This window comes from Pseudomassariella vexata, assembly GCF_002105095.1.
Source record: "Pseudomassariella vexata strain CBS 129021 chromosome Unknown BCR38scaffold_6, whole genome shotgun sequence".
In the NCBI taxonomy this organism is placed as follows: Eukaryota; Fungi; Ascomycota; class Sordariomycetes; order Amphisphaeriales; family Pseudomassariaceae; genus Pseudomassariella; species Pseudomassariella vexata.
Window position 1 is genome coordinate 2431420 of NW_024467961.1, and position 11774 is coordinate 2443193.

At 53.2% G+C, this 11774-nt stretch overlaps 3 protein-coding genes across 3 annotated transcripts; all 3 read left to right on the top strand.

Annotated features, from left to right (window-relative positions):
- Positions 1-2030: 2030 nt before the first annotated feature.
- BCR38DRAFT_484885 (SH2 domain-containing protein) lies at positions 2031-6454 on the top strand (the record flags this gene model as incomplete). Its single annotated transcript, XM_040863803.1, has 4 exons — positions 2031-2204; positions 2266-2451; positions 2506-6136; positions 6198-6454. 4 exons carry the CDS (start codon positions 2031-2033, stop codon positions 6452-6454), a joined length of 4248 nt encoding a protein of 1415 aa, XP_040716617.1.
- Positions 6455-7543: 1089 nt separating this feature from the next.
- Positions 7544-10640, top strand: BCR38DRAFT_342432 (oxysterol-binding protein; the record flags this gene model as incomplete). The annotated part of the gene is made up of 2 exons (XM_040855948.1): positions 7544-7579; positions 7692-10640. The coding sequence occupies 2 exons, from the start codon at positions 7544-7546 to the stop codon at positions 10638-10640; spliced, it is 2985 nt and encodes a 994-aa protein (XP_040716618.1).
- A 614-nt stretch (positions 10641-11254) lies between these two features.
- Positions 11255-11607, top strand: BCR38DRAFT_432874 (uncharacterized protein; the record flags this gene model as incomplete). Its single annotated transcript, XM_040860211.1, has 1 exon — positions 11255-11607. Exon 1 carries the CDS (start codon positions 11295-11297, stop codon positions 11604-11606), a length of 312 nt encoding a protein of 103 aa, XP_040716619.1. The 5' UTR covers positions 11255-11294.
- Between the last annotated feature and the right edge of the window lie 167 nt (positions 11608-11774).

The following is an 11774-nucleotide window of genomic DNA, read 5'->3' on the forward strand; positions in this document are numbered from 1 at the left end:
ACTATTGAAGTACTATAGCTAATGCTGGACGTAGCCAAATGAGCTTTTTTAAATTGGTTGCCAGTATCTTGAGCTGCAGGCAGATGATGATGACACGCTTGGACCTCGGAGGCGGCAATAGCAATAAGAGAGCAAATGCTGGTACTGCCCCCAAATCTTCAAACTTGAAACCTCTTCAAAGCGTCTACAGCCGGAACCTGAGTGGCTCTGTATCAAAGGAGGGCCAAAGATTCTTTCTCACAAAGCGCGGGGGGACGGCTGAGGTAAAGCGCGCTATCAAGCGGGCCGTGATTGAACAAGGCTCAGTCGACAGGACGATCACAACCAAATAAAGGAGGGTTGAAGTTTCGATGAAGAATTCAAGCTTCCCAAGAGTATTACGGCTGTAGCTGGGCTCAGCAGCTATTTATGTTCGAAGTTATCAACACTTCAGCATCTCTCTGCGCCTGAGTTCCTCAATTCCTTCCCGCAAATCGCAAGTCCAGGAACATTTCCAATACACTCTACTGGACGGATCCGAGAGAAGCTAGGTCCTGGGTCTCCGTGCTCTTGGATCCATTGGATGACCCCTTTTCCCTAAAAACGACAAGTGGACATCAACTATCACGTCGTCGATCGTATATCCCACACACTGGTGTACTGGAGCTAATGCAACCTAACGTCTAACGAATTTCATGTCGATGGGGTACTCATGGCAACAGGGCAGTATGTGACCAGAGACTGCCGAGGTTTTGTTCACTCCATCAGTGGTTGTTTCTTCTGCATCAAAGGACTGGTCTGTATTGCCTATGGGCCCTTGGTGTCTCATGTCAAGCAAGCAATTTGATTGGCTGCCAAAGATGTAGGCGCTAATAGTCAACCATCTGGACATGACCTCATGGCCAACTGCCGCCATAAAGGCCAAGAAGTACATATGCAAGCTTAGTCTTTGGCTTTCTTTGGTGCATGTGACGTCATACCCTTCTGCTCTCAAATGGATATTTTGATTAGAAGTACTGCCAGAAAAGGCACAAATATCGTCAAGCAGCAACCTCAAGTACATGGTGGATTTGACGGAATACTCGGCAGACCGGGTGCCAGAGACTGACCAATGCTGGACAAGATTCAAGCGGCTGCAGAACAAAGAATTGTTGTCCAAGGGCAGGCGAATGTGTTACCTTCAAGTAAGTCGTGGACATCGACTTGTTACTCGTTTGACAATACTGTTACGTTCAAACACTTGAGCTTGTACTACGTAGCTCTATGTATAGGAATGCCTCTTCATAAAACGGACCACCCGTTTCTCATCGGACTTAGGAAAGCCTGCCAAGATATGTGTGCAACAGATAAGGTGCTCGTGGGTTCAAGGGCACAATTCGAGGCTCTTTGGTGAGCAGCATTCGACAACTGCTAGTCATACTGGCAGTTACCAATACACACCAAGTCCATGTCTTCTGCAGTCCAATTGGGCCATTACACTCTTCAGTTCTAAGTCTCCATAGAGGAATCCGAGACTGCGGCTGTGACCAATAAGCATTTATGAGAACCCACATTCGACAGTTGTGATCCATCAACGGCCATGATAATCGAATGCCACACAAACTAGCTCGCAGGTTTATAACTACAGAGTGTGATGCACGTTGTAGTTGCAATTTGAAAAGTTGGTGAATAAATCCAACAGCTTTGAGCCACATTGATAATTGTCAGATGTGGCAGGCGCAGGCGCCACAAGTCAAAAGTGCGCACGGCCTTTACCATGGCGACCCCTGCCGCAACTTTGGAAGGCTACGCGACTTGAACCTACTACAAATTTCCAGCTGTCAAGCAGACCACGTTTGTGCCAGCAGCTTTGCTCCTGCACATTTCGACTTCTGGCTCACCCTATTCGATCATTCACATTCACAATCCTTCGATCGCCTTCAGCGCGGACTTCTCTACCTCGATACATTGTTGCTACTTCTGTTGCACAGCATAGAGGGAAGGCAGCCGCCTCGCCTCGCAACGAATACAGCCCCTTCCCAACCGGAGACCTTGCAAACCGAATTGCCAAAATGAGTAACGCTATGCGGGATCTCGTGATGGGGGAGGCTGAGTTGGGTAGTGAAGAGGATGATGAGTCTTTCGATGAGGAAACCGGCGAGGCTCGAGAACGAAACCGCGATCGCAACATGGACGATTCAAGCGAGGAAGAAGAGGAAGACGAGGATGAAGAGGAGGCACGAAAGGTGAAGATACATACACTATTGATATCTGAGATAAAAATCACTGATTGGGTGCTGCAAACAGGTGCGCGAAGGCTTCATCGTCGACGAGGATGAAGAAGAAGAAGACGCCGTGGACTCGGATGAGCAGCGCAAACGAAGGAAGCGCAAGAGGCGTCAAGAGCGAGAGGAGGAGGCGCAGCTTGATGAGGAAGATCTTGACCTCATCGGCGAGACGATCGATGGCTACGGTGACAAAGAAGCCGAAAAGGTACGTAAATCCCAGCCTCGCAGCTGCACGCAAGTACCAATGACGTGGAAATAGAGCAAATTCAAGCGGCTGAAGCGCGGTCACCGAGATGAAGACCGTGGGAAGAAGTCTCGAGGCCTCGATCAGATATTTTCCGACGATGACGATGACATCGACGAACGACCCTATGGCCGTCCTAGTCATCGCGCCCAGGCCGACGAATTCGACGACTTCATTGAAGATGATTTCCCCGAAGACGAAGATGAGCGGATTCGTCACATGGAGGATATGGAGGTCGCAAGACCCAGGGATCGGGGTCTCGCGGGAAGCGTCCTCGATCCAACGGGCTTGGATAAGGAGGTACTCGATGAAATGGAAGAGATATTCGGCAACGGAGAAGACTACGATTGGGCTCTGCAGTTGGAGGAGGATGAAGAGGATCGCCAAAGAGAGGAGACAACCCTGGAACTAAAGGACGTCTTTGAACCTTCGCAGCTTAAGGAGAAGTTGCTGACGGAAGAGGACAACGAAATCCGCTTCACCGATGAACCCGAACGCTTCCAGCTTGATCGTAAGCCATTTAAACACCTCCAAATCTCGCCCGAGCAGTTCAAGGAAGAGGCGAAATGGATCACAAATCATCTGTGGCCGAAGAAACAACTGTCGCCCGAACTCCATCAACCTTTCCTCAAAGGCATCGGGAAGGTACTTGAGTATTTCGTTGTGGAGGAGCTCGAGGTACCTTATGTCTTCCAACACCGCAAAGACTACCTCATCCACGCCATCAAGCAACGGAATCCTGAACATCGGGAAGACCCGGAAGCGCCAGAGTATGTTGTGCACGCCGAGAAGCTCCTGACGCAAGATGATCTCTGGAAGATTCTAGAGCTGGACATAAAATTCCGATCTCTCATTGAAAAGCGGAATACACTTGAAAAGAACCAGCTCAACCTCCGAGAGTCAGCAGATGTCCAGGATGAGATGCTGTCCGAAATGACGCCTCAGGCGGAAACCATGGAAGAACTTCAAGATCTGCAAGACTACGCCAACTTCCAGTACGCCCCTCAGCTCAAGGACATTGCTGCAATGAACGGAGTGATTAGGCAGACGAAACGCCCAGGTGCCAAGTCGACGGTATTCGAGCGTGTCCGAAACAGCAAGGTTTACAAACTGGTCAAGGCCTATGGTATTACACCGGACCGTCTCGCGCAAAATGCTCTCCGCGAGGGCAAGAAGGTCATTGCGGATGACGATGTCAAACTGCCAATCGACTTGGCTGACAGCCTCGTCGATGTCGATTTCCCTACGGGTGACCAAGTTCTCTACCAAGCTCGCCAGATGTACGCCGAGGAGCTTTTCATGAGCCCCAGAATGCGAAAGCATTTCAGAACTGTCTTTTATCAGATGGGTGAAGTCAGTTGTTTCCGTACCGACAAAGGAATGCGGAGAATAGATGAGTCTCACCCATATTACGAGATCAAGTATCTCATCAATCAGACTATCCCGGATCTTGCGCGACGGCCAGAGCTGTTTCTCAAGATGATGAGGGCCGAGGAGGAAGGCTTGCTAGAAGTCAAGCTCCGACTGCAGAACGAGAAGGAGTTCCGTCGCCAGCTGCACGCCGAGTTTGCTTCGGACAATTATAGCGAGCTGGCAGACGCTTGGAACGAGGAGCGCCAGAAAGTTCTTGATGTCGCATTCCCCAAGCTCGAGAGGATTATTACCAAAGGTGTCAAAGACAACCTAAGAACGGCCTGCCAAGACGAGTTGTTCAAGCTCTGCCGAGAGGAATACTCGCGAAGACTAGATCAGGCTCCGTATAAGCCAAAAGGCATGGTGTTAGGAACAATGCCCCGTGTCTTGGCCCTCTCCAACGGCATGGGAGATGCAGCGCGAGACCCGATTTCTTGGGCTTGGGTTGAGGAGGATGGTCGATGCATTGAACAGGGGACATTCGGCAACCTGGCCCGCGACGACGTTCAACGCGAAGCATTTGTCGAGCTTGTGGAGCGCAGGAAACCGGACGTCATCGCCGTAAGCGGTTTCACTGCCGATACTCACAAACTGGTTCGCGATCTGGAGAGCCTCGTGAGCGAGAAGGGCTTGATGGGTCCCGAGTTCGACGACCCAGAGTCTGGTGATTTCCGCAGCGAACTCTTGGAGGTTCTGATTGTGAATGACGAGGTCGCCCGTCTCTACAAAGATAGTCCGCGAGCACTCTCCGATCATCCAACTTTAGGCTCGATTACCCGCTACTGCGTCGCCCTGGCAAAGTACCTTCAGAATCCCATGAAGGAATATGCCGCACTTGGCAAAGACATTACATCGTTGCTCTTCCACCCCTGCCAGAACCTACTGCCTCAGGAAAAGCTGCTGAAGTACCTCGAGACGGCAATGGTGGACATGGTAAATCTTTGCGGTGTAGAAATCAACGAGGCTGTCAGCGACTCCTACACGGCCAATCTTCTTCCTTATATCTCCGGGCTTGGCCCTCGCAAGGCAACGAGCGTGATCAAGGCAATCAACACAAATGGTGGGGTTGTTAACTCGCGAGACGAACTCGTCGGCGATCCTGATAACAACAAGTTGCCGGTCGTTGGTCCTCGAGTTTGGAACAACTGCGCAAGTTTCCTCTACATTGAATACGATCCATCTAATCCGGCCTCGGAGCCATTGGACAACACTCGCGTCCACCCTGAGGACTACGAACTTGGCCGAAAGATGGCCGCAGACGCCCTTGAGCTTGACGAAGAAGACGTTAAAGCTGAGACTGACGAGAACGGTGCGGGAGCCATCGTTCGAAAGCTCTTCAAGGAAGAGGAGCAGGAGAAAGTCAACGAACTCATTCTCGAGGAGTACGCTGAGCAGCTGGAGGGTACTTACAACCAGAAGAAGCGTGCTACTCTGGAGACAATTCGTGCCGAACTCCAGGCGCCATACGAAGAACTCCGACGCAATTACACCCCCCTGAATCCCGAGCAGATTTTCACCATGTTCACAGCAGAGACCAAAGATTCCTTGGACGAGGGAATGATTCTTTCGGTCAACATACGCGTGGTGAAGGATGACTTTGCCATTGCCAAGCTTGATTGCGGTATCGAGGGACGCATTGAAGCTCACGAGGTCTCCAGTCGCAGCAACGTATCAATGAAGGAAGTCATTCACGTAGGCCAGACGGTGCAAGCGAAGATCTTGGACCTCAACCGGAAAGACTTCTCTGCGAAGTTGTCTATCCGTGAAGACGCCCTTCGTCGGCCATACCGCAAGCACATCGATCATGATCGTGGAACCTGGGATTACAGACTCGAGGATGATGACAAGGAGGCGCTTCGAGAAAAAGACAAGGTGACTGGTCGCACGCAGAGAGTGATTAAACACCCCCTGTTTAAACCCTTCAACGCCATGGAGGCGGAGCAATACCTTGGATCGCAAGGTAATGGCGATGTGGTTATTCGCCCATCGTCCAAGGGCAATGACCACTTGGCCATCACTTGGAAGGTGGCAGATGGTGTTTATCAACACGTCGATGTTCTTGAACTGCAAAAAGAGACGGAGTTCTCCGTGGGACGGACGCTCCGGATTGGTGGCAAGTATACGTACACCGATCTCGACGAGCTGATTGTAGAACACGTCAAGGCGATGGCCCGTAAAGTGGAGGAGCTCATGGCCAACGAGAAGTTCAGAAAGGGCAGCATTGCCGACTTGGGTAAGCATACTCGTTCATTTGATAACCATCAGCTATGTTGCATCGCTAACACCTAGACCAGAAAAATGGCTGACAGCCTACTCGGATGCCAACCCGCAACGATCGATCTACTCGTTCTGCATCGACCCCAAGCACCCTGGTTACTTCTTCTTGTGCTTCAAGGCAAGCAAAGGATCCAGAATGGGGACGTGGGTTGTTCGGGTGGTGCCTAACGCGTATGAGATGATGAAGAACCAGTACCCGGACATGCGGGCTCTCTGTAACGGGTTCAAGCTACGGTTCCAGAGCGAGATGGGCAAGATGCAGCAGAGACGCTGAGTAGGAGTCCCCGCGCAGCCCGACGGCAGGAGAGGAGGCCACGGGATACTGGTTAATGCAGGCTGTCGAGAGAAGAATTTATTCATGGTAACGGAACCTCCATATAAGGCGAAAAGTGAATTCTTCTGGGGCTCGGTTGAGTTCAGTCTGTCTTGTAGGTTATGGCGTTGTAATAGGATTTAGACAGACTGCGTAGGGCCGGTGGGCTCGAGCATTACCCAACGGACAGCAATACACATTTGCACAAGCGCATGCGTTGGGGTCAGTGTGTTCTTGCTCATGACCAAGAAACTTTTGGAGGACACAAAGTTCGTTGTGCGTGTTTCAAGCAAAGAGGGAGAAACAAGTTACCGAGCACATGGACGAGAGCATAAATGGCGCCCTGCGAATACACGGTACTTGGTGTAAAACTGAGCCTCAGAAGCAGTGTTACGTTGAAAGTCGGGGGCATGCCGAGGCTTAGATTAGGGGCGCGCAACGGAGATGGTGGATGGGGCACAGTAAGGAGAACAAAATTGAAGAGTAGCAATAACCTCCTTCCGTATGGATCGATGTAGCCTTGCCACAAACATGCCATTCACCTCTCGTAATTTACCACGACGTAGAAGCCACGAAGCTATGCCATATTGGAGCTGCACTCGTGCTTAAATGGGCCAAAATGTCACGAGGCTGGCTGACGGTAAAGCCAAGCCAAAGAGCGGGATGCGGCGGGAGGAGGGGCGCGTCGGCCGCTAAGACAGCTAAACATGGTTTAAATAGCAACTTTAGAAGCTGACGTACGGCTCGGTGGCACGCACCGTTGAAATTGGACCTAAGCGAAACGACGATTGACATATCTTTAGATGGGCGACAGGGTCTCAAATCAGCCGTCTCAACTTGATTCCGGAGCCAAAGAAGCCTTACCTTCCCTCCTCTTCGTCAGTCTGACGGACCACGTCACAAGAAATGGACATGCAAAGCCAGAGCCGATAGACCGTACTCAAGCCACTAGCAGCAGCGTCAGCTCCAGTCCCAGCTTCTGCTTCAGCTTCGGCAGTATTCGCATGTGACAGACGCGCGCTGCCAAGGTGACGACGACATTTTTGGACCATGGCCGGGATAGAGAAGCTGGAGATCCATAGCAAGGTACGTAGACGCGCTCAGTTGGCCAGTGTTTACGCGCTGCGACGGCTATTGCCACGGCTGTTTCACTCTCACCTTCACTTTCAGGACTAACGATGGGATTTCACGCTGGCAGTCGTACATCCTGCGCTGGGTCAAAGTTGACGATGGCCACACCATCTCGTGGAGTGTGCAGCCGCACAAGAAATCGATCAACTTCGGCATCGTAAAACACCCAGGCTCCGGCGCGACTAACCTGACGGCGGCCAATGTCGACGAGCTCAATCGCACCTTCGACAACGTCGACAGCAGCGGTACCAACGCCAAGAGCGGACGGTTTTCTAAAAGAGACAATAGCACGGCGCAGGAACAGTTGGCGAGCAAGGGCTTCATCCCCATGAAGTGGCATGGCAAGTGCGAGGCCGACAAGGTGTCCATGGGCACGTACGATGTCCAGCAAGGCGAGGGCGGCATGTTTGGTCTCGTCTTCGACAACACCTTCTCCAAGCAGACGAGCAAGACGGCCACCTTTGTCCTGTTGACCTTTCCCACCGGACAGCCGCCTCAGGGAGCCCACCATCTGCCCAACCTGCAGGCTGGACCCAATGCCGCCAAGAGCGCAACAAGCCTGGGAAAGCCGAGCTCGCGGTTGGGGGCGGCGGCCTCGGAGTCGGTGGTTAGTCTGCAGCGCGCCCGCGCAAATAGTGCTTTGTCGGTTGCTGGACGTAGTGATCCTGGGCATGGAGCGGCATCGGTATCGGTCACATACCACACAGGCAACCTGCTGAAGAGACGGCGCAAGAAGGGTCAGGGCTTTGCCAGGAGGTTCTTCTCGCTCGACTTCTCGTCTTGCACGCTATCCTACTACTATAATCGAAACTCGTCCGCACTCAGAGGCGCCATCCCCCTGAGCCTCGCCGCCATTGCTGCCGATGAACGACGCAGGGAGATCAATATCGATTCTGGCGCCGAGGTCTGGCATCTCCGAGCATCCAATGCCAAGGACTTCACCGACTGGGCCAAAGCGCTCGAGAAGGCAAGCCGCATTGCGCGTGGCATGGAGCCAGGACCTGCTACGGAGGACCCCACCGCCGCCAAGGACAAGCTTCCTGTTCCTCCGGGGGGTCGACTGCAGATTCCGAATCAGCAGCAGGAGGAAGACCGCGAGTGGCAACAGGTCGAGTCTCTTGTCAGCCACGTTGTTGGCACAAGAGACGCACTGCGACGCCTGGTCAAGGATATGGCGGCCCAGAAGCAGTTTATGCGTCCCTCGAGTTCCTACCTCTCGCCCGGCACGCCAAGCGTAATAGACGAAAGTGAGGGCTACTTCTCTACGCCGCCACAGGAAAGGCGCCCCTTCTGGAGGCGCAAATCCACGGCCACTCATCAGCCTGTCATCTCATCTGTGTTGGCGGTGCCGTCGCCAGCTTCTGTTGCCACCATAACGCCAAGCGAGACTCATCCCAAGAGGAAGTCGAAAGGACCAGAGCAGGAAGAGCGAAGCATCCATGACCATTGCGCTGCGCTATTGAATAATCTGGACACGGTAGTGGCCGAGTTCACCACGGTGATCGGGAAGAGCAAGCGCCGCCGGGCGCCAGCTCCCACATCGGCGACGGGGTCAAGGCAGAGTCTGGAGTCTACCGCCTCCACAGATGAGTTCTTTGACGCCGAAGCGGGCGAAACCGACAGTAGAGCCCAAGTCATGATGATTGACCGCCAAAGCGAAGAGGACTCGCAGGGGTCCGAAGCAGATGACGGGTCTATCCACTCATCATCGTCAGTCTCGTCGGTCGACGACGAAGAGCCCATGGATGCCAACAGCACCGTTGCGCTGTTCCCCGCGAAACCCAAGTCGCTCGCCCCTTTGCCGCTTGATATCGGCATTGAGCGCCGTCGTACCATCGCAGCGTCTACGGTCCTCCCGCCGTCTCTCATTGCATTCGTACGCAAGAACGTAGGCAAGGATCTTAGCACCATCTCCATGCCAGTATCCGCGAACGAGCCGACGTCACTTCTCCAGCGCGTATCGGAACAGCTAGAATACGCGCAACTCCTTGACGTAGCCGCCAAGCTGAAGACACCCAAGGAACGCATGCTTTATGTCTCGGCGTTTGCTGTGTCGCAGTTCAGTGGTAACCGTGCCAAAGAACGCTCTATTCGGAAACCCTTCAACCCGCTGCTGGGCGAGACGTTCGAATTGCTCCGCACCGAGTCCGAGGTGCCAGGCGGTTTCCGACTCATCGTGGAAAAGGTGTGCCATCGACCCGTCCGGCTCGCGATGCATGCCGATTCTGCCAACTGGTCCCTTGCGCAGAGCCCGGCACCGACACAGAAATTCTGGGGCAAGAGTGCCGAGCTGACGACTGAGGGCAAGGTGCGCATCGCGCTCCGCCTGGCAGATGGCACCGATGAGCTGTACAGCTGGAACATCGCAACCATGTTCCTCAGAAACGTCGTCATGGGCGAGAAGTACGTAGAGCCCGTCGGTTCTATGGCCATCTGCAACGAAAGCACCGGCGCCAAGGCCAACATCGAGTTCCGGTCCAAGGGCATGTTCGGCGGCCGCGGCGAGGACGTGCAGGTCGAGACGTACGGGCCCGATGGCGTGCACACGGGCACCAGTCTGACGGGCACTTGGACATCGGCACTCCACATCGTTGAAACTGGCCGCGGAGCCGGCAAGGAGATCTGGCGCGTCGGCGAACTGGTCCCCAATGCGGCCAATACCTACGGCATGACGACGTTCGCGGCGTCGCTGAACGAGATCACCGAAATCGAGAGGGGCAGGATGCCCATCACGGACACAAGGCTTCGTCCCGATCAGAGGTTCTGCGAGAGCGGGAAATTGGACGAGGCAGAGGAGCAGAAGGTGATCCTGGAGGAGGCGCAGAGAGTCAGGAGAAGGGACTACGAGGCGCGTGGCGAGGAATGGAAGCCCAGGTGGTTTGTGCGCATCGGGGATGGGCAAGACGGCGAGGAGGTGTGGAAGCTCAAGAGCGGCAAGGAGGGATACTGGGAGACGCGGGAGCGCGGGTTCAAGGACGCTGGCTTGGAGGACCTTTTTCGGAGTAGCCAAGCGTGAGCCGAGGAGAGGACGGGAGTGAGGTTTCTTCTGCAGACTTGTGACTTAGGCCAGAGACAAAACAGGGACTGGACTGGATAGAGAAGAAATCTTTTGCGTTGTATGGATCTGCGGTTTATATCCCAACCAAAAAAAAAGACATCGGGGCATTGGATTGTGGAATTTTGCCCTTCTCACAGCATATCTGCCTAGCTACGTGAGAGAAGGCTTAGCATGGATGCTGTCTGGATTCGTTTCTTGACGTAGTCGAAAAAAAGGGGTGGTTGCTCATATGGGGACAAATATACACACACTGGGTTCGGGATAGAAGGTTCAAGTGGGTGCGGAAAGGTTACGTTCAGGCAGATGCTGCTCAGAGGAAAGGGGCTCGTTCGCGAGATGTTTTATGGCTAGCACTAAGTGCCATGAGTTTGCGATTTGCGAAGTCCTCCAACGGCCAAAGGGTAAGGCGAAGCTGGATCTCTCGTACGGCTGCTAGAAAAAGGTCAAAGGTGAGACACAGTCTTGGGCTTCTGAAGACAAAGCCCTAATTCTGCTCTGAGCAATGCGACGCTTGTATGTATACATTAATTTATCTGGTAGCGAACACAATATGTACAACCGAAGGAAAAACCCGAAACCCCCTTTTTCAATCTCAGCGCAGAAGCAGAGACAATGAAGTCATGTTACGCAAGTCTCGGCGACCTTTTAATATTCGCCGTGCTCGAGTTTATGACCCAAGTCACCGTCAGCGCCAGAGTATTCGCTGTGATGACATCCGACACGAATGGGATGGGAACCTTCTCTCAAGCCCGTGTGGCCCAAGGGATAGACCTTGGCAATGGCGATGACGAGATGGGCGACGTGGTGGTGCTGAGGCTTGAGGCCCAGGCGGGGATGGCGCAGTTGATGACGTCGACGAGCGCTTGGCTGAGGACGATGGGGGTGACATCTGAGGATTGTTGTTTTGCAGTCACATATCCTTAACCCCTGAAAAGAGAAAAGGTGAAAAAATGCGAAGAGAGGTAAATGGAGATAGTATATTTTGCTATACTAACAGCCTGGTCCGTCACGAACCAATGCCAAGTTTCATATCCCTGCCCACTGCACTGTATCTCGCTTTCAGGTAGCCCCTCTACTAGAGACAGTATAGAT